Source organism: Indicator indicator, chromosome 29, assembly GCF_027791375.1.
Source record: "Indicator indicator isolate 239-I01 chromosome 29, UM_Iind_1.1, whole genome shotgun sequence".
Taxonomy (NCBI): Eukaryota; Metazoa; Chordata; class Aves; order Piciformes; family Indicatoridae; genus Indicator; species Indicator indicator.
The window spans coordinates 5,087,775-5,109,398 of NC_072038.1; the positions used below are offsets into that span (position 1 = coordinate 5,087,775).

General features: G+C 53.9%; 1 protein-coding gene across 2 annotated transcripts in view; it reads left to right on the forward strand.

Annotated features, from left to right (window-relative positions):
- MGAT5B (alpha-1,6-mannosylglycoprotein 6-beta-N-acetylglucosaminyltransferase B) overlaps positions 1 to 20,076 on the forward strand; it is an 86,669-nt gene extending 66,593 nt beyond the window's left edge. Inside the window, exons 11-17 of one of the 2 annotated variants that reach the window (XM_054393817.1) lie at positions 391 to 527; positions 3,177 to 3,332; positions 5,358 to 5,504; positions 7,450 to 7,566; positions 16,774 to 16,848; positions 17,297 to 17,571; positions 19,878 to 20,076. In XM_054393817.1, coding sequence (XP_054249792.1) covers positions 391 to 527; positions 3,177 to 3,332; positions 5,358 to 5,504; positions 7,450 to 7,566; positions 16,774 to 16,848; positions 17,297 to 17,571; positions 19,878 to 20,076 — 1,106 coding nt within the window. The remainder of the gene's footprint in view (positions 1 to 390; positions 528 to 3,176; positions 3,333 to 5,357; positions 5,505 to 7,449; positions 7,567 to 16,773; positions 16,849 to 17,296; positions 17,572 to 19,877) is intronic. The other variant, XM_054393818.1, reaches the window with a different exon arrangement.
- The last annotated feature ends 1,548 nt before the right edge of the window (positions 20,077 to 21,624 follow it).

The window sequence follows — 21,624 nt, forward strand, 5'->3', positions numbered from 1 at the left end:
TTCTTGTGCTTTACAAGCTGCTTGGGTGGAGGTTCATGGCCTTTTTCCTCCAGGCTCCAGCAAGGCTCATCTCAGCCCCTGTGCTGCAATGGGGTTAGGTCTCCAGTCCTGATGAAGTTCTAGCAAAACTAGAAGTGGGTAGATTCAAATTGGATGTTAGGAAAAGGTTCTTCCCCATGAGGGTGGTGAGAGACTGGCACAGGTTGCCCAGGGAGGTGGTGGAAGCCTCATCCCTGGAGGGTTTTAAGGCCAGGCTGGATGTGGCTCTGAGCAACCTGCTGTAGTGTGAGGTGTCCCTGCCCATGGCAGGGGGGTGGGAACTGGCTGATCCTTGAGGTCCCTTCCAACCCTGACAATTCTATGAGTCTTCCCCACTTGGTGTTCCCCCAGCTCACACCCCTGACAACTCCTTCATGGGCTTTGTGTCAGAGGAGCTCAACAAGACCGAGAGGCAATTCATCAAGTCCAACAAAGTGAGCAGCATGGCAGTGGTGTATGGGAAGGAGGCCAGCATCTGGAAGGTAGGTGTCCTGGTCACTGTGGGGAGGGACAGCCATAGGCACAGCCCCAAGGTTGCAGCAGCCTCTGGTTCTTATCCCAAGCATTCGAAGCCCAAAGTAGAGAAGATGTTTGTAGAAAAACATCTTTGTCCCATTCAAAGAGGGGAAACTGAGGTGGTGTGAAGGTCCAGCACCTCCAAGCAAAGAGCAGAGGCTGGTGAGATCCCATCCCCAGCTCTTTGCTGTGGGTGATGCTTGCCCCCAGCAGGCTGCCTAGGCTGAGGATTTCATATCAATGATTTTATGTTGTTGATTCCAGTCATTGCTGTTAGGGGATTCCCCTGTGCCATGCTGGGGGTGGTTTGTCTCTGCTTTCAAGTACCCTGGGAAAGGAGGTTGTGCTGTCCTTCTGCCTGCCCCTGGAATGCCAGGAGGAGAAGGGTGGGCAATACCCTCAAACCTCCAAAACATCTCCCCTGCATCTCTTGCAGCAGCAAGGAGCTGTGTGTGCTTCCCCCCTATCTTATCCCAAGCTAGCCAGAGGCTTTTCCTTCCAGGGCTTAAAAAAAAGCAAAAGGAGCTGTCTCTCCCTGTCTCTTGCTTTAATTCTACTTTTTCCCCTTTTGTGTGCTGCCTGGGGCTGTTCCAGCTGCAGGTACTGTACCACACCAGCTGCTGCTGGGCTTTACTGGGTGCATCTTACAAGACAAAAGGTTTTGCTGGAGTTGGCTTTGCCTCATTGTGGGCACAGCTCAAGAGAGACAGGGAACTACTGGAGAGAGTCCAGTGGAGGCTCTGAAGATGCTGGGGGGACTGGAGCATCTCTGTGAGGATGGAAGGCTGAGAGACCTAGGGCTGTTTAACAAGAGCTAAAGGGTGGGGGGCAAGAGGATGGGGCCAGACTCTTTTCAGTAGTGCCCAGCAATAGGAGAAAGGGTAAAGGGCACAAGCTGGAACCCAGGAGCTTCCATCTGAAGAGGTGGAAAAACTGAGCTGTGAGGATGCTGGAGCCCTGGTGCAGGCTGCCTAAAGAGGCTGTGGAGTCTCCTCTGCAGAGATTCCAAACCTGCCTGGACATTGTGATGCTGGGCAGCCTGCTGTGGGTGAGCCTGCTCTAGCAGAGGGGTTGAATTAGGTCTCCAGAGGCCCCTTCCAACTTCTATCATTCTGTGATCCTGTGTGAGTGACTGAAGCCTAAGAAGGAAAAGAACACCTCCATCTTCTGCAGTCAGGTGTTTATTTACAAACCTTGTAACAAACACCATCCTCAGAGCAGGACCTCTGTGATGTGTAGAAGTGTTTCATTAAACCTACTTCCACGTTTTCAGTCGTTTTCCACCCCTCTGACCTTCTTGTAAAGCAGCTGAAGTTTTAATGACCTGGGAATGGCCATTTTCATCAGGCTGCTGCCCAGCTTCTATGGGTTAAAGCAGCTCATGGTGCTAGGATGAGGGAGTCTCCCATGCCAGCCCTATGCTGTGCAGGGGGATCAGCCCTCCTGATGATGCTTGGTGATGCCAGGCAGTACCCAGGGACTATGAACTGTGCTTCACTGCCATCTGCCCAAGCCCTGTGCATTAGGGAACTGCTATCAAAATGGTGCTGATTTGGCTATTAGTGGCACTGTGGCCAGGATATCACAGAATCATTAAGGCTGGAAAAGATTTCTAAGATCATCAAGTCCAGCTGTCAACCCAGCTAACTGGTTTTTGAACACCTCCAGGGATGGTGACTCTCTCCACCTCCCTGGGCAGCCTGTGCCAATGCCTGGCCACTCTTTTAGGAAAGAAATTTTTCCTAATATCCACTCTAAATTTAATCTGAATTTCATTCTGTAGCTTCATCCCACCAAACCCACTTGTTTTAGCCTTAGAGAAGTCCAGGGATACATGGCTGAGGGCAGATGCTCAGAGAGGCTTTAAGGCAATGCATGGAGCTTTCTAAAATGCCCTCTTTATCCCTCCTCAGTCTCTCCCAGTCTCTGCTCTTTCAGGGCCTTATTGCAGCACTGGCACAGACTGAAAATGCAGCATCCAAAGGATGTCCCTGAGTGGTTTTTCCAAGAAAAAAAAAAATCCATGGTAGAAAAACTGTTAAAATAGAAAGCTGCTTCGGAGAGCAAAAGGAGGAAAGCCTCCAAAAGTAGAAAGCTGATGACCCCCCTGGATTTTTTCTGGTAATAAAACAGGAGTAAATCTGAGTGAGGAAATCCTGGAGGCTTATTGCTTGGAATAAGAGACTGTTAGCAAGCTGTGGCCTCTGTAAAATTCCTTCTCAATCCCCTGAAACCTTGAATTCAGCAGCTCCAGAGTGGAAGCTGCCCATGGAGGTGGCAGGGAATGCAGAAGCTCAAGGTGCCCATGTTCTAGGTGGTAGATCTTACAGCTGTCTGGGTTTACTGGGAGCCTGCTGTGGTCTAGGACATGTCTGAGGGAATGGGAAGAGAGGGTTCCAGGTTTTACACTGCTGCAGGTTGGGCTGAAGCGTTGCAGGTGCACCAGGACAGTGGTTTGAGAGCTGAATCACAGAGAATCACAGAACAGTAGGGGTTGGAAGGGACCTCTGGAGCTCATCTGGTCCAACCCCCAATCTCCTCCTGCAAAGATCTCCCTCTGTAGGCATGAAGGGGTCCACCCCATCTTGTGGTGTGGGTCACACCTCTGCCTTCCTTCCCAGGGTAAGGAGAAGTTCCTGGCCATCCTCAACAAGTACATGGAGATCCATGGCACAGTTTATTACGAGACCCAGCGGCCGCCCGAGGTGCCAGCGTTCGTCAAGAACCACGGGCTGCTGCCACAGCACGAGTTTCAGCAGCTGCTGAGGAAGGCAAAGGTGAGTCCTTGGCACCCCTTGCTCTGTTAACCAGCCAGCAGTGAGATCTCAGTTGCCTGGAGAAAGAAAATGTAATTAAGGCAGGAGGATGGGGGGAGAGGAGAGGCCCTTGTTATGATGCTCCTCCCGGGCTCACAGGCACTGCCAGCAGGGCTAATTAACTGGGAGCTGAGCAGAGCACATCATTGCAAATCAAGATGTGTCTGATGGGGTTTCTCCTTGCAGGCTCTCTGCAGGTGGAGCACAAAGTTTCCTGATTAATTCATTCCTTGCCAAGCAGGGCAGGTTTCCCCCCATTCATGGCCATGATAAAAATAAACAGGATTCTTGGAGCCTGCGTGCAAGGGGCAGGCACATCCCGGCCACCTTCAGCTGCTGTCTGGGGGAAATCATAGCAGCATAGAGTGGTCTGGGTTGGAAGGGACCTCCAAAGGTCATCTAGTCCAACTCCCTCTGCACTAAGCAGGGGCATCTTCAACTGGATCAGGTTGAATTTTCACCTCTCCAGGGATACCTCCCTGGGCAACCTGTTCCAATGTTCCACTACCCTCCTGGTGCAGAGCTTCTATGGGATGCTGAGCTGTGATACACCAGCTGCTGTTTGGCCCTGTCCAGTCTCCATGACTCCAGTGGAGATGTGGCCATTTGGATGCATGGTTGTTCAGGTGTGCACAGCAAACACTGCCTGGCATTAGCAGCAGCAATAGCTTCAGAGGTTCATGCCATGCAGTGTGCTTGGACTCAGCTGTTTGTGGAAAGGAGGCTGCACAGCAGATTCAGGACAGAGGCAAGCCAGGACCGGTGTGATGGTCATAGCTACCACAGGGGAGTTTGCAGCTCCTGAAGACCCTGTTGCCTTGCACAGAGTTGGGGGGGTGGTGGTGGGGGTTAGCACATTCAAGATCTGAGATGTTGACCCATGTGGAGTTGCCTTAGAGACTTGGTGTGCAGCAGCAGTGAGGGATGTTTGGGAGAGGGTTATTTAATTATCTAGTGTGAGGCGTCCCTGCCCATGGCAGGGGGGTTGGAACTAGATGATCCTTGTGGTCCCTTCCAACCCTGACTGATTCTATGATTTAGGAGACTTCTTGGCTTTAAGAGTAAGAGGGAAGCATTCCCCAGCCAAGATTCCTTTGTACCCAACAGGTAAAAGAGCCTCAGGTGGGATGTGGCCTCAAAGCCATTTGAAGTGAGGCTGGAGTGGTTAACCCAGATGCCTCTCCACCTGCACAAATCCATCTGTCAGTAAGCTGCTATGCAAAAGGCAGGCACAACTTCTTGGTGGTTGAATCCCTATCCCTGGAGGCATTGAAAAGGTGCAGAGATGTGGTGCTGAGGGAACAGGTTGCCCAGAGAGGTGGTGGAAGTTTTTAAGGCTCCCAGGTTGGATGTGACTCTGAGCAACCTGATCTAGTGTGAGGTGTCCCTGCCCATGGCAGAGGAGTTGGAGCTAGATGATCCTTGAGGTCCTTTCCAACCCTAACAATTCTATGACATAGTTTAGCACCAGACTTAGCAGAGTTAGAGAATGGTTGGACTCAATGATCTTAAAGAACTTTTCCAACCAAAATGATTCTTTGATTCAGCTTGCACCCACTCCCCCTTGTCCTATCACTGGACACCACTGAGCAGAGCCTGGCTCTGTCCTCCTGACACTGCCTTTCACCTCTTTACAACCATTCATGAGGTCACCCCTCAGTCTCCTCCAAGCTGGAGCCCCAGCTCCCTCAGCCTTTCCTCGTGAGGAAAGGTTCTACTCATGTTCCTCATATTCTGCTCCCTTTGTGGCTCTGTGCTGGTCTCCTTCAAGCAGTTCCCTGAGGTCCTTTGTGAACTGAGGGCCCCAGAAGAAACACAGACACAGCCCTTTGGGACATGGTTTAACGGCCAGGGTGGTGCTGTTAGGTCGATGGTTGGACTCGAAGAACACTTCTATGATTCTGTGATTCTTTCCACTCCCTCCCCAATGAAGCAGTGTGAGATTGGCCACGTTGGCTCTCTAGCAGATGGATTTCTCCCCTGCAGCTCTTCATTGGCTTCGGGTTCCCCTACGAGGGTCCTGCCCCGCTGGAGGCCATCGCCAACGGCTGTGTGTTCCTGCAGGCGCGCTTCAACCCCCCGCACAGCTCCCTCAACCACGACTTCTTCCGAGGCAAGCCCACGTCCAGAGAGGTGAGGCTGGCTGCGGGGGGACACCCCCTTCACCCTGGCCTTTGGGCCACACCAGACTCTAGGCTGAGATTATTTTAAGGGGCACAAAACTTTCCTCCAAACGCAGAAGCGGGGGTACCTGCTGATGGGGGTCCCCACTCCCATCCTCACATCGTCTCCACTCAGAGCCCCTGGGTGCCAAGGGAACTGCCATGTGTGCAGGGTTGCAAAGGAAGTGGCACAGGAAACTTCTGCAGACAATGAACCCCACCTCCATTATTTCAGGGGGCACAAAATTCCCTTCAAATACAGAAGTGTGGATACCTGCTGATGGGGGTCCCCACTCCCATCCTCACATCCTCTCCATTCAGAGCCCCTGGATGCAAAGGGCACTGCCAAGTGTTCAGGGTTGCAAAGGAGGTGGCACAGGAAACTTCTGCAGACAATGAACCCCACCTCCATTATTTTAGGGGGCACAAAATTCCCTTCAAATACAGAAGTGTGGATACCTGCTGATGGGGGTCCCCACTCCCATCCTCACATCCTCTCCATTCAGAGCCCCTGGATGCAAAGGGCACTGCCAAGTGTTCAGGGTTGCAAAGGAGGTGGCACAGGAAACTTCTGCAGCAATGAACCCCAGCTCCCACCCCATCAGCCCAGACTGACACACACCCCAGACCCTGCTCCCAAACCTGGGGTGATGCTCCACTGTCCATCCTTTTGAACACCCAGATGGGCACCAGGAGCTCTGTGGTTTTGCAGGGGTATGAAATCCAGCCCCAGGCTTGCCTGTCACTGGGAATTCAATCTAAGTGAAGCAGGAACTCTTTACAAGTTAAAGGCTTGGGAAAATTGCCTCTTTTATAATTAATAAAGTGGATAATGCTGTGCATCACTCTCTCCTGCTGAGAAGGGCCTTGCTGGGGGCCATGTGGCTCAGCCTTGCAGCAGCCCAGCTTGGTGGCACCCATCACAGGATGGGGGGCACTGGGCTGGCCTGTAGACCTATGTTTATCCCCTCCACCCTCCTGCAGGCATTAGCACCCATCCTCGGTGCTGTGGTTGTGCTTCAGCCCAGAGCCAGGAGAGCTATGAACTGCCCCAGGGTGTTTATACGCTGGAGGGGAAGGAGGGCTCAATGTGTCAGCAGAAAAATGAGGAAGGACAGCAAGCTGGAGAATTAAATATACATTGTGATGGTTGGACTTAATGATCTTTTCCAACTGAAAGGATTCTATGTTCTGTGCACTGCTCTCCTCCTCCAGCTGGCAGGTTTTCAGGCCCCTCTCCAACACTTCGCTGTGCCCCCGAAACACCTCCTCTGCTCACAGGAAGAGAATCCTCTCTCCTCCCTTCTGAGAGGAGAGCTGGGTTTTGGCTGCCTAGCAGCAGTGTGGAGTTGAAAAGGTACCTCAGGGGCTGAAACAAAGAGATAAAGCCACCAAATCTGCCTGGTGAGAGGTGGGTGGCTGTGGAATATCAGGGTCTAGGGCTGCAGCTTCCAGCATTGCTTCCTCTCAGTGCCAGACTGCCCCAGATTTTGGTGCTGATAGATTTTTCTTTTTGCCTTTATTTCTGGAGCTGGCAAACCTGGAAGATGTGATTACTTCACCGACATTCACTATTTTGATCTGTTTTTGTCACTCCAGACCCACAAATGGCTCAGGTCAAAGTTCATTTGCACCCCTGTTACAGAGAGGGAGATGTTCAAGGCTGTGGTGTCTTGGTGTTGATGGGAATGGGGCATTCCAGCCCAGTGGGAATTTGAAAGCATCAGCCTGCTGTCAGGGAGCAGGTTGGTTCAGAGGAACTCTTCTTTTGCCAGCACACCTTGGGGTGCAGTGGGTTAAAGCCCAACGTGCCTGTGCCTGAGCCTGCTGCTCCTCTCTGCCAGTAGACAGCAGATAGACAGTGACAGTGTTCTGGCAGGGGCTGCAGGAACCAGCTCAAGCTGCTGTGTTTTCAGGTGTCCTCCCAACACCCATATGCTGAAGACTTCATTGGGAAGCCACACGTGTGGACTGTTGACTACAACAACTCCGAGGAGTTCGAAGCTGCTATCAAAACCATCATGAGGACCCAGGTAGTGCTCTGAGGAGTTGTGCTGGGGATGATCTCCCTGCTGCTGGCTTTGCAGGGGTGAGAGCAGCAGTGGTTGCTGATGCCTGGCTTTCCCTTTTGAGCCTTAATTGCTTTTCCTTCCTTGCTTCCCCTATAATTACAATTACAGCAGAAATCCTCCCCTCCTGCAGTTTCAAGGAGACTCATGCTGTCGCCTTGCTTTGGTAGCAGGCACTCAGGGGTTTGCCCAGGGCAGTGCTGTGCATTGAGGGATCCCCTGAGGATCCTTCAGGCAGAGCCAGAGAGAGAGGAAGCTGAGATAAGGCAGATGAGGTCTGGGAGCAGGAGGCTGATGTTGCTGGAGATGTGCAGCAGTGCTGGGACCTAGTGTGAAGTGCAGATAAACCCAGAGCCCAGCTTCCTGCACAGACCTTGAGAGCTCCCACCCTCTGTGCCTGCCATTCCCCATTTCACTGCTCATCCTTATCATCCTGATCCAGCAAATCAGTAGGAAAAGCTCCAGGAGTTGCCTCTGTGAAGGATGAAGGGTGTAAAGAGGAGGGGGATGTAGAGACACCCCCCTTCCCACCCTCCCCCAAGGAGGCAGCACTCCTGCTGAGCCTGCCCTGGAAACATTCCCTCATGAATATTTACCTCCTGCCCCATGGCAGGAGCCTTTCAAGTTGTCCAAATTATTAAAGTCAATTTTCCTGGAGGGGAGAAAAGTGCTGATCTCCAGTTTGCTTGCAGTTTGCTTTGCTTGGGATGAGCCCTCCCTGGTGAGCACAGCGATGGGCTGTGGAACCGAGACTCTGCGTCAGGCTCTGGAGGGCTGGGATCATGGTGCTGGGGGGAGCTACAGGGATGATGCTGGCCAGAGAAGTGTCATCCTTGCTCTTCCCTGCATAGAGGCTGCAGAGGTGGGTGGCTGTGACAGTCCAGGGACTTCATTCAGCTGGTGTGGCCACGCTGTGTGCCTGGGTCTCACACCTCACCAGGGTGATGGCCACAGCTCCTCACCTCGTGCTGATTTTTCTCTGTCAGTCTGCAAAGACCCAGTAAAGCCAAAGCAGAGGTTGTTTTGCACATCCATTCTGCTGTCTTGATTAAAATTAATTTAAAAATAATTACATCCCTGCTGCTCTGCTGCTGGGCCAGCTGTCAGTGCTTGACCCTCCACCATCTGGGCTGGAGAGATGGCCCCAAGCAAGGGCAATGCCATGGGCAGGCAGTTGGGAGCTGCTGGTCTCCACTGAAGGAAAGAGAAGGGAACTTAAGGTGACCTTATTGTGGCCTTCCAGTGTCTGAAGGGGGCTACAAGAAAGCTGGGGAGGGGCTTTTTAGGATCTCAGGTACTGACAGTACTAGGGGGAATGGAATAAAGCTGGAAGTGGGGAGATTCAGACTGGACTTAAGGAAGAAGTTCTTCCCCATGAGAGTGGTGAGAGCCTGGAATGGGTTGTCCAGGGAGGTGGTTGAGGCCCCATCCCTGGAGGTGTTTAAGGCCAGGCTGGATGAGGCTGTGGCCAGCCTGATCCAGTGTGAGGTGTCCCTGCCCATGGCAGGGGGGTTGGAACTGTCTGATCCTTGTGGTCCCTTCCAACCTGACTGATTCTGTGATTCTATGATTATCTTCAGTTTTTCCAGAAAGAAGCAAGCAAACAGTGAAGCCTGGTGCTGCTGTGCTGTTAGGATACTTAAAAATCTGCTGGAGAATTAAGGAGGGGGAAAGGGCTCTGCTGGCTCCTGAGCAGCTGTGCTGTGCTGCTGCTTCAACTGCACATCCACCAGGTCATTTGGACCCCTAATGATAATCTCTGGCACAAAATAAAAGAAGAGGAAAGATTTTTGGGGAAGGATTTGGCAGTGGGCAGGAGGAGCTGCTGTGTACAGCCACTGTCTCTGGTACCAGGCATCCACCCACTGTGTGCTGCTGCTGCTGTGCCCATTCCTGTTGTGCCCAAAGATGAACTCTCTGCTCTTCTCCTCATCCCCACTCTTCATGTCAGTGCTGTTGGGCTGCAGTCACAACACCTCCTGCCCCCCCTCCTTACTGGACATTCCCTTGGTTGTTGAACAGCTGGTGGGGAAGCTGAGCTGGAAAAAGGGTAGCTGTAACTGGCACAGCATGTGGGCAGGAGCCATGGGCAGGCATCCCAAGGCAAGCTGCTCTCTGCTTCCCATCCCAGCATGACACCATGTATGGTTGGATAAATTCTGTTTCCTGTGGGACTGTGGGGATGTTAAAGCTGCCACCCATCTGTGTGCTCAGTCTGGAGAAGAGGAGGCTGAGGGGAGACCTCACTGCTCTCTACATCTCCCTGAAAGGAGGTTGGAGTGAGGTGGGAGTTTCTCTCTTCTCTCTGGCATCAGGGGGCAGGACAACCCGTGGCAGAACAAGAGGACAGAGTCTCAAGCTGTGCCAGGGGAGGTTTAGGCTCGAGGTGAGGAGAAAGTTCTTCACAGAAAGAGTAATTGGCCATGGGAACGTGCTGCCCAGGGAGGTGGTGGAGTCACTGTCCCTGGAGGTGTTCAAAACAAGCTTGGCTGTGGCACTTGGAGTCATGGTTTAGTTGTCAGGAGGTGTTAGGTAATAGGTTGGACTTGATGATCTCTGAGGTCTTTTCCAGCCTGGTTGATCCTGTGATTCTGTGAGAAGAGGAAATGGCCTGAAATTGTGCCAGGGGAGGTTCAGGTTGGAGATTAGGACAAATTTCTTTGCTGTAAGAGTGGTCAGGGATGGAAACAGGCTGGCCAGGGAGGTGGTGGAGTCACTGCCCCTGGAGGTGTTCAAGAAATGTGTGGACATGGCACCTGGGGACGTGGTTGAATCATGGAATCATAAAATGGTCTGGGTTGGAAGGGACCTCCAAAGGTCACCTAGACCAATCAGCTTCTCCCAGAGGCAGCTATGCCATGCCAGGTGCCAGGCACCAGGGTGCTGGGTGTTCTTCCATAGCTTTGGGAGCTGGTTTCATGAACCTGGAGGTAATTTTGATGTGGTCAAGCTCAGCCTGGTTTAGAGCATTGTGGTTCTGGGGGATTTGCTCATGCTGCAGCAATCTTTCACTGTTACTTTGCCCATGGGTCACTGGCTAGTTTGCTGCCAGTGTGGCTGTACAGTTGTCCTCATTTACACTGCAGACACCCTGAGCTGCAGCTTGGGATGGGATGTGCCATTCTTGTAGCTACAGCTCTGCCCCAGCTCTTACCAGGCTGGCAGAGCTTCCTTTGGTTGTTTGGAGCTGGCTGGGTCTGCTGGCAGGGTTGGCTGCTCTATTTGTGTGATGAAAGCAGTTGAGATGAAGCCAGCCAGCATCCTTCACCAACCTAGATCTGCTTGAAAGAAATTTCTTCCTTCTGGAGAGAGATCTGGATCATGGTTTGGATGTGGCTTGGGTTTGCAATATGGATTTGTTCCCTTGTGCTCCCCTCCCTCATCCTTTTAGAGGTGGCACCTGCTTCAGGTCACCCTGCAATGGCTGGGGAAGGGTTTTGGCAAGCTGTCTCTCTATCATTCACCCCCTCTTGGAGCAGTTTTGGGGTTTCCCTGATGGTCACAACTCTGACCTATTTATAAGGAAAACTGAAATCCTGGAAGCACCAAACCCCAGAGATCAAATCCCAGCATAGTCAGACAGGACCAAGAGACAAGTTATGTCCCCCTGGGAATGGAGATGCTGGGAGGCTTATCCCAGTGATGGATTAAGGCCCTTGGCTGGAGAAGGAGAGAGGTTTGTAGGCAGAACCATTTGCTTGGCCTTCAGCTTTTTGCCTTGTCAAAAATAGTCCTTGCACAGGCAGTTTAATAGACCAAATATTCTGGGGGGTAGTGAAGGGAGAAGGCTTCATTATATTAAAGTCAAACACTCAGGAGTATGATGGAAAATTATACACTTCAGACTCTGCCTGGAAGAGCAAACTATGAAACATCAGAGCAAAAAGAGCTGGGTGAAGCTTTCCCAGCTGGCTGGTAGGTGTGGCACAGAACTGCTTCATTTCTCTACTTATTTGTCTCCTGATGTTTGGATATTATTTATTTTTTTTTTCCCATATTTGAGTGAAAGAGACTTATTGCTCTCTTCAGCTCTGGGATTACTGCTGGAGACTACAAAAGTGGAGCTCTCATGGTCCTGTGGAGCATCAGAGCTCTCCAGCCCAGTGGGGCTGATGGAGAGTGCTGAGGCTGGAGAGCTCTGGCCCAGTGTTCCCCATTGATGCCTGGGGAAAATGATGGCAAAATCCATCCTCACCAAGCCCTTTGCTCCCTCCCATGGGATCCTGTGCATCACTATGCCAGGCAGCAGGCTGCAGTGATTCCCCTCTTTGAAGACCCCCTTCTCACCATCCTCCTCCCTCTCCTCCCTCCCAGCTGAGGAGATCCTGAGCTCCTGGCATAGGGAGCAGCACTAACAAAGTGGCTGTCAAGAGGAGGCCAAGCCTGCCAGATTTTAATTAAACAATTAGCTCCTTGAAATTGGTATTTTCTATCAGTACTGGGTGCATGAGCTGAATCCTGACAAGGGGAGTGGAGGAGAAATAGAGACTTTGGGGGAGCCCCCAGAGTTAAAAGGGGCACTTGGGGGTGTTTTGGGTTGGAGGAGTGGGGGCTGTAGCAGTCTCCAGCCACAGCCTCCTGATGCTCTTGGATGCAATGAGGCTCCTGGGAGCTTGGGGGCAGCTGGGATCGTGCCCAGAGCATCCCCTTCAGGTATATGTGCAGGAGCAAATATGTTTTCTGCCTACACCTGCATCCCAAACTCTGCTGTGCCACCCACTGTGGATGTGCTGCATCCCAAACTCTGCTGTGCTACCCACTGTGGATGTGCTGCATCCCCAAACTCTGCTGTGCCACCCACTGTGGATGTGCTGCATCCCAAACTCTGCTGTGCCACCCACTGTGGATGTGCTGCATCCCAAACTCTGCTGTGCCACCCACTGTGGATGTGCTGCATCCCAAACTCTGCTGTGCCACCCACTGTGGATGTGCTGCATCCCCAAACTCTGCTGTGCCACCCACTGTGGATGTGCTGCATCCCAAACTCTGCTGTGCCACCCACTGTGGATGTGCTGCATCCCAAACTCTGCTGTGCCACCCACTGTGGATGTGCTGCATCCCCAAACTCTGCTGTGCTACCCACTGTGGATGTGCTGCATCCCAAACTCTGCTGTGCTACCCACTGTGGATGTGCTGCATCCCCAAACTCTGCTGTGCCACCCACTGTGGATGTGCTGCATCCCAAACTCTGCTGTGCCACCCACTGTGGATGTGCTGCATCCCAAACTCTGCTGTGCCACCCACTGTGGATGTGCTGCATCCCAAACTCTGCTGTGCCACCCACTGTGGATGTGCTGCATCCCAAACTCTGCTGTGCCACCCACTGTGGATGTGCTGCATCCCCAAACTCTGCTCTGCTACCCACTGTGGATGTGCTGCATCCCAAACTCTGCTGTGCCACCCACTGTGGATGTGCTGCATCCCAAACTCTGCTCTGCTACCCACTGTGGATGTGCTGCATCCCAAACTCTGCTGTGCCACCCACTGTGGATGTGCTGCATCCCCAAACTCTGCTGTGCCACCCACTGTGGATGTGCTGCATCCCAAACTCTGCTGTGCTACCCACTGTGGATGTGCTGCATCCCCAAACTCTGCTGTGCTACCCACTGTGGATGTGCTGCATCCCCAAACTCTGCTGTGCTACCCACTGTGGATGTGCTGCATCCCAAACTCTGCTGTGCCACCCACTGTGGATGTGCTGCATCCCAAACTCTGCTGTGCCACCCACTGTGGATGTGCTGCATCCCAAACTCTGCTGTGCTACCCACTGTGGATGTGCTGCATCCCCAAACTCTGCTGTGCTACCCACTGTGGATGTGCTGCATCCCAAACTCTGCTGTGCCACCCACTGTGGATGTGCTGCATCCCCAAACTCTGCTGTGCCACCCACTGTGGATGTGCTGCATCCCAAACTCTGCTGTGCCACCCACTGTGGATGTGCTGCATCCCAAACTCTGCTGTGCTACCCACTGTGGATGTGCTGCATCCCCAAACTCTGCTGTGCCACCCACTGTGGATGTGCTGCATCCCAAACTCTGCTGTGCTACCCACTGTGGATGTGCTGCATCCCAAACTCTGCTGTGCCACCCACTGTGGATGTGCTGCATCCCCAAACTCTGCTGTGCTACCCACTGTGGATGTGCTGCATCCCAAACTCTGCTGTGCCACCCACTGTGGATGTGCTGCATCCCAAACTCTGCTGTGCTACCCACAGTGGATGTGCTGCATCCCAAACTCTGCTGTGCCACCCACTGTGGATGTGCTGCATCCCAAACTCTGCTGTGCTACCCACTGTGGATGTGCTGCATCCCAAACTCTGCTGTGCTACCCACTGTGGATGTGCTGCATCCCCAAACTCTGCTGTGCCACCCACTGTGGATGTGCTGCATCCCAAACTCTGCTGTGCCACCCACAGTGGATGTGCTGCATCCCCAAACTCTGCTGTGCCACCCACTGTGGATGTGCTGCATCCCCAAACTCTGCTGTGCTACCCACTGTGGATGTGCTGCATCCCCAAACTCTGCTGTGCCACCCACTGTGGATGTGCTGCATCCCCAAACTCTGCTGTGCCACCCACTGTGGATGTGCTGCATCCCAAACTCTGCTGTGCCACCCACTGTGGATGTGCTGCATCCCAAACTCTGCTGTGCCACCCACTGTGGATGTGCTGCATCCCCAAACTCTGCTGTGCCACCCACTGTGGATGTGCTGCATCCCAAACTCTGCTGTGCCACCCACTGTGGATGTGCTGCATCCCAAACTCTGCTGTGCCACCCACTGTGGATGTGCTGCATCCCAAACTCTGCTGTGCCACCCACTGTGGATGTGCTGCATCCCAAACTCTGCTGTGCCACCCACTGTGGATGTGCTGCATCCCAAACTCTGCTGTGCCACCCACTGTGGATGTGCTGCATCCCCAAACTCTGCTGTGCTACCCACTGTGGATGTGCTGCATCCCAAACTCTGCTCTGCTACCCACTGTGGATGTGCTGCATCCCCAAACTCTGCTGTGCCACCCACTGTGGATGTGCTGCATCCCAAACTCTGCTGTGCTACCCACTGTGGATGTGCTGCATCCCAAACTCTGCTGTGCCACCCACTGTGGATGTGCTGCATCCCAAACTCTGCTCTGCTACCCACTGTGGATGTGCTGCATCCCAAACTCTGCTCTGCTACCCACTGTGGATGTGCTGCATCCCAAACTCTGCTGTGCTACCCACTGTGGATGTGCTGCATCCCAAACTCTGCTGTGCCACCCACTGTGGATGTGCTGCATCCCAAACTCTGCTGTGCCACCCACTGTGGATGTGCTGCATCCCAAACTCTGCTGTGCTACCCACTGTGGATATGCTGCATCCCAAACCTGAGTTTTGGGGGGAAAGAGGCTGTTTTACAGAATCACACCTGCACCTTGCCTGGTGTAACAGGGTACTGGGAGAAGCCTCCAGCATTGTGGCCACCAAATCAGGGTAAAGATGAGCCCCAGCAGTGGTGGTGCTGAGCAAGGAGGAGGTTTATCTCCCCCAGATCAATACCAGGCAGCCCTCAGCCCAGCTTTGTGCAACTGAGGTCGGCAGTTTTGCTTTGTGGTGAGCTCTTCCCTGGTTAACTGGGAGCCCATCAGCAACTGAGAGGCAAGAGCAGTGCCTGGTGCTGCATCAGCCCTGATTAGCATCTGCACATCTGTAATTAGATGGAGCAGCTGTCATCTCCAGCCTGGCTGAGACCTCAGGTGGGATATTTATGGCAGGGAGATGCTTAGAGGAATCTTCTCAGCAGACTGAGCCTTTGAGCTTGGGTTTGACAGGTACTTCAAAAGGAGGCAGCTATTTTGGAGAAACAGAGCTCAGGAAATAGTAGAATCAGTGTTTTCCAGATGAAGGTGTCTTTGCTTGTCACCCTTCTTTTGCATGAAGCTCTGCAGAGGTGCACAGGGGAGAGGAGGGGTCCCAGGACCAGCCCTTTCCATGCACTGATATCTTGCAGTGCATGCAACAGCTCTCTGGAAAATTAAAGGAACACAGAAAACAAATCTGTCCTCCCAGGGCAGAAAGTTCCTTGAAACAGAATTTGTTCCAGAGGGAAGGGGTGCACCAGTGCCACAGCCCTCATGGCAGCACTCTTCCCATGGGGAAAGTTGGAATAGGGGCAAGGGCCACAGCCTGGCTGTGCTGATGGAGAGAGAGCCCAGCTGCCTGCTCCTGCCTCCTTCTGCCTGCTTGCCCTGCAGCCTGTGCTGCTGCTGTGCCAGGGGCACATTCATTTGGGGGATGCTGCTGACCCAGCCCCCAGGGTGACTCTTCAGGACAGGGGGATGTGATGTTGGGAAGTGAGTGCAGGCAGAAGTCCTCTGAAGATCATCAGGGTTTCATAACTCACTCTAAAAATACCTGGTGGTTCAAATGCTGCTGGCTCTGTATAAATAGCAGCTGGCAACGTGGGGGTGCAACAACAGTGCCAGCATTGATGTTTGCTGTGTCCCAGAGCTCTGAGCATCTCTGGGGATGGGACAGGGATCAGCTTCCAGCCCATCCCAGCCACCCACTCTGGGCAGCAAACCCCCAGCAAAAGTGGTGGTGGGCAAAGAGAGAAGTTTTCTCCCTGGGTTGTGCCAGTCCCAGCCACAAGCTCTTCAGCAGCCAGTTTGGTGGATTCTACTGCACTGGGGCACTGAAGCCTGGACCTTCCCATCTGAGCTGCAGAGCTGTGCTGAGGCTGGAGCAGGCAGGAGCAGAGGATGCTCTGGATTAGCTCAGCATCTTTACCCGACCTAAGTCTCCCTTGTATTTAAAATTCCTATTCCTCTGCCTACAGCTGCAGAGCTCCTTGGGCTGAAACAGTTCTTTAATTGGCAGTGACCTATTGCATGAAAAGTGATTTTATTTTAGGGCTTACCAAAATGAAGAGAAGTGAGACTAAAATAGCACAGGGTGACTTCATTTTCTCCAATGCATGAGCTGAACTCGAATTGATCCTTCAACCTCTTTCTCCAGCTTGCAAAGCTTTCCCAGTCCCAGTTTTCTGCCCTGCTTGCTCTTGGGTTTTCAGACCCAAGGTGTGGGGTTCAATGGGTTGGGAGAGCCACTGCCCAGGACCCTGCTGGCCTGGACCCAGGGGGAGGCAGAGGCTGTCCCTGCTTGCTGCCTGTGCTCTGCTCTTCCCCCTTCACAGGTGGACCCTTACCTGCCTTATGAGTACACCTGTGAGGGGATGCTGGAGCGGATCCATGCCTACATTCAGCACCAGGTTGGGGAGCATCCCTGTCCTCCCTGGGGGACCATCCCTGTTCTCCTGCTGACCCAGCGCAAGACCCCCATTGAGGGACCCCAAGACCTAGCCCCTGTGCAGACAATGGCCTGATGGCAGAGTGGACCAGGGATGGGGGCTAGGGGAGATTTGTCATAAAGTAAAGAGGCTGGGGGGTTGGTGGAGGGTGACTGGGGGTGCTGGGGTTGGGTTAAGGCCTTTCTGCTGCAGAGAATAAGGCAGCATTGGGGGAAGAAGGGGAGCCCAGTGCCCTCATCTCCCACAGCAAGAGATGCAACCTATGCATGCAGGTGACCTCACCCTGAGGAGCAAACTCAGCAGCCCAAGCATCCTCATGTCCCACCAGCAACCTCCTTTCCCCATCCCCCCAAGTCTCCCCCTGTCCCTCTGGGGGACAATGCTGACTCATTGTCTTCTCTCCCACCAGGATTTCTGCACTGCATCATCTCCTCCTCCGCCTCCCAAGGCCAAGAGTCCTGCTATGCAAAGCTCTCCGAGCCCTCTGGCCCTGTCCCCCAACTCCTCTCACCTGGTGTGGTCCCCCGGTGCCGGCCGTGCCCCCCGCGCCTGGCCGCCGGTGGCCTCCCTGCAGGTGTGGCTGTCGGAGCCCCAGCACTCCTGCACCCAGACCTGCCGCCGGCACGGGCTGGTCTGTGAGCCCACCTTCTTCAGCTTCCTCAACAAGAAGGAGGTCTTTCTCCAGTGAGTTCTCACCTTCCCAGCCAGCTGCCGGTGGAGGCCATCAGCCAGACGGTGTTTGTAGGCTCACAGGGTGTTAGGGGTTGGAAGGGACCTTCGACGAGCATCGAGTCCAACCCCCCTGCCAGACCACAGGTCACACAGGAAGACATCCAGATGGGGCTGGAAAGTCTCCAGAGAAGGAGACTCCACAACCTCTCTGGGCAGCCTGTTCCAGTGCTCTGAGACCCTCCCAGTGAAGAAGTTCCTCCTGATGTTGAGGTGGAACTTCCTGTGCTGTAGTTTCTATCCATTGCCCCTTGTCCTATCCTAGGGTGCAACTGAGCAGAGCCTGTCCCCTCCCTCCTGACCCCCAGCCCTCAGATATTTATAAACATTTATCAAATCCCCTCTCAGTCTTCTCTCCTCCAGCCCAACGAGCCCCAGGTCATCCCTTGCCTGCTCCCTGAGCAGAGGGTGCAGGAATGTCCTGAGCAGCCCTTTCCACTCTGCTGCTCCCTCCTGTAACATTTATTAAATCTCCTCTCAGTCTTCTCTTCTCCAGACTAAAGAGCCCCAGGGCTCTCAGCCTCTCTTCATAGGGCTCATGCCTCAGTCCCATAATCATCCTGGTAGCTCTCTGTTGGACTCTCTCCAGCAGATCCTTGTCCCTCTTGAACTGGGGAGCCCAAAACTGGACGCAATATTCCAGGTGAGGTTTCACCAGGGCAGAAAAGAGAGGGAGGAGAACCTCCCTGGATCTGCTGAACACAGTCCCCTTCATGCACCCCAGGATCCCATTGGCCTCCTTGGCCACAAGGGCACATTGCTCCCTTTGCTTCTCCCATGCCTTGCTCCCATTTCCCTCATCTTGTCCCAGCAATCCCCTTGAGGTGCCCTCATGCCCCAGGCAGAGTGTGTGCTGCATGCAGGGTGGCCCTTTGCTTGCATGTGTTGGCCTTGACCAACTAGATTGGACTTGTCAGTGCTGGGTTAATGCCTGGACTTGGTCACAAAGTCCTCTGCCAGCCCTAACAATTCCATGATCCTGTGACCAGCTTCATCCTTCAGAAGGCAGTGAGTGCCCTTCTGGGCGTGTTTCCACCTCTCTCCCACCCTGTTGCTCTCCACCTCCTCCATGTTCTCTCCCTTCCTATCCTTTCTGAGGTCCTTCTCTCCAAGGCAGCCTTTTGAGCACACAAGGAGGACATTTGAATGGAGTCTAAATCTGCCACTGAGCTCTGTGCTGCTCTGTGGGCAATCAACACCTGAGCACTGGCACTGCTCTCCTGCTGGTCAGAATGATGCAGAGAGTCCTGCTGACCTTTTTATCTGATAAATGAGAGCTGGGGCTTGGATTTCACTCTCTTGCCTCCATGATGCCCTCCAGACCTTGAACTGGCTTGGGGACTCTCCAGCTGAGAGGTGGGAGGGCAGTGCCAGTGCTGCTGTGGAGCAGATGGAGCTGCAGATGTGGGCACAGGTGGGAGGAGAGGGATGTTGAGATCCATGCTGGGCGTTTCTGCTGCTCCTAAGCTGTCTGCTCATGCCCACCCTGGTTCTGCTGGGTGATCTCACCTGGCTATCCATTGGACTCATGTCCACATCCTTCCAGTATCTTAAGGGGGCCTAGAAGAGAGCTGGTGAGGGACTTTTTAGGGTGTCAGGTAATGATAGGACTGGGGGGAATGGAAAAAAAAATAGAAATGGGTAGATTCAGATTGGATGTTAGGAAGAAGTTCTTCCCCATGAGGGTGGTGAGAGACTGGAACAGGCTACCCAGGGAGGTGGTGGAACCCTCATCCCTGGAGGTTTTTGCAGCCAGGCTGGATGTGGCTGTGAGCAACCTGCTGTGGTGTGAGGTGTCCCTGCCCACAGCAGGGGGGTTGGAACTGGCTGATCCTTGAGGTCCCTTCCAACCCTGACAATTCTGTGATTCTACATGCCCTTTGAGGGGACAGTAGCTGCTGTGTGGGGTGCCCACAGAGAGTGGACAGACTTGTTGGTCAGTGAGGGGATAGAAAAGATTTGGATGGCTTTTGGTGCACGATTTCCTGAGCCATCCTCAGCCCACACAAGGGTTTGGGCAGTCTCTGGGCTGCAGGACCTTTGAGTTGCAAGGGTCAGTCCCTTCCTGCAGGGTGCCTGGGCTGGTGAGAAGCATTCACATCTCGAGCACGGCCGCCAAACGTAGCACTCCTGCTTCCCGGGCCAACCAACACTTAGCAAAGGAACCTCCCTGGGAAGGAGAGAACAGCACTAAAAACCTTCTGGTGAAACCCCAGGCAGCCTCCTCACCCAAACCACCTCTCCTTTGCCTTTCTCGCTAGGCTCAGCGTTACCTGCGACAGCACCGAGCACGAGATGAACCACCTTTACCCGGCGGTGGCTGAGCACGTCCGCGAGTGCTACCTCCAGAAGGAGCCTCTGCTCTTCAGCTGTGCAGGCTACAACACCAAGTACCGGCGCCTCTGCCCCTGCCGTGACTACCGCCAAGGACAAGTGGCTCTGTGCAGGGACTGCTTGTGACCCGCCCTGCCCCGCTCCGGGTGCGCAGCGCGCAGCCTGCGACCGCTGGCTTTGTCTCAAAGCTGCTGCCACAGCCCGGGGAGGTGGCACAGGTCCTTCCCGCCGGCTGAGCCGGGGCTGGCAGCCCCTGGGAGTTGTTTTGTCCACCAGTCAACTGTGAACGACCATGTCCTGCCCTGTTGGTTCCATTTCTTCTCGAGGAGCACTGTCGGACCGCATCTGAACCCACCTGGACCTGGTGGCACTGGGATGGGGTGGTGTGGAGAGGGGGGGGCAGGGGGCACCCTGCCCCTCCTCTGGCAATGGGCCAAGCCACCAGCAGACTGCAGTTTCAGGGTGTTCATCCTCTTCCAGCATCCGAGGTTGTTTTATTTATTGATTTTTTTTTTTTATCCCTCCCCCCTGATGTAAATTAAAGGGGAAGTAACACCCAGTCCTTCTGTGGGAGTTATTGGGCAGAGCTGTGCTGGAGGAGGGAGCTGTTGGTGCCTACCTTGACTGGAGACCTGTGGGGGGACAAAAGGCCCAAGGAGAGTGGCTGGGCTGGGTGGATTCAGTGGGGGCTGTCCCCATGATGCTTCCCAGGAAGAGCCAACAGGGGCTTGATGGCCCCCAGGCTATCCTTGGGAAGTGAAAGCAGGATGAGGCTGGGGAGGGCTCCCAGGAAGGATGCTGGTCCCTGGAGCAATGCTGCTGGTGAGGTGGAGGTGCCTGAAGTGAGTGCCTCAGGTTGCTCCTCACCCCACTGGGCTGTGCATGGAGCAGTACATCCCTCCAGGGACCAAGGTAATGGAGGTGGCAGTGGGGGCTTAGGGGTGCTCTGGGTTTGACTGAACAGGCAGGAATGGGAATGTTCTGCAGCAGCCAAAAGGAATTGCCAGCAGGCACAGACCAGGACCAGGGGAGAAGGGGGCAACTCAGCAGCAGCCTGGCTCTGTGTGCCCCAGATGTCACAGCCATGGGAAGAGGTGACCTCCAAACAAAGACCTTCCATGCATGGTCTTCTCTTCCTCAGCTTTTCTTCATGCCATTCATCTCACTGCAGGGGAGCTGTCACTGCTGCTGGTATTTCTCCTCCTGGCATGTCCCCTGGCTGGGATGAGCTGGTTTGGGATTGTAGAGTTGGTCACTGTAAGGCTGGTGCTCAGCACTCCTGTCACTTGGAGGTATTTGATGGAGAAACTCCTGCGTGCCATAAAACTGTGGCTGGAAAGTTATGGCCTGGGAATTCCCTCCTAACCCTTTTCTGCACGGAAGAGCTCCTGGCCTGGCTGGCAAGGGAGGCTGGTGGGGTGGCAGGCTGTCCTGGTGGTGGCACCACAGGGTCCTAGGCCCTGCCAGGTTTGTGTTCCCTGGAACACAACAGGATCACAGGATGACAGGGGTGGACCTCTGGAGATCATGTAGTCAACCCCCCAGAGCAAGTTCACCTAGATGCACAGGATGGCATCCAGGTGGGTTTGGAATCTCTCCAGAGATGGAGATTCCACCAGCTCTCTGGGCAGCCTGCTCCAGTTCTCTACCAGCCCTGAAGAAAAGTTCCTCCTC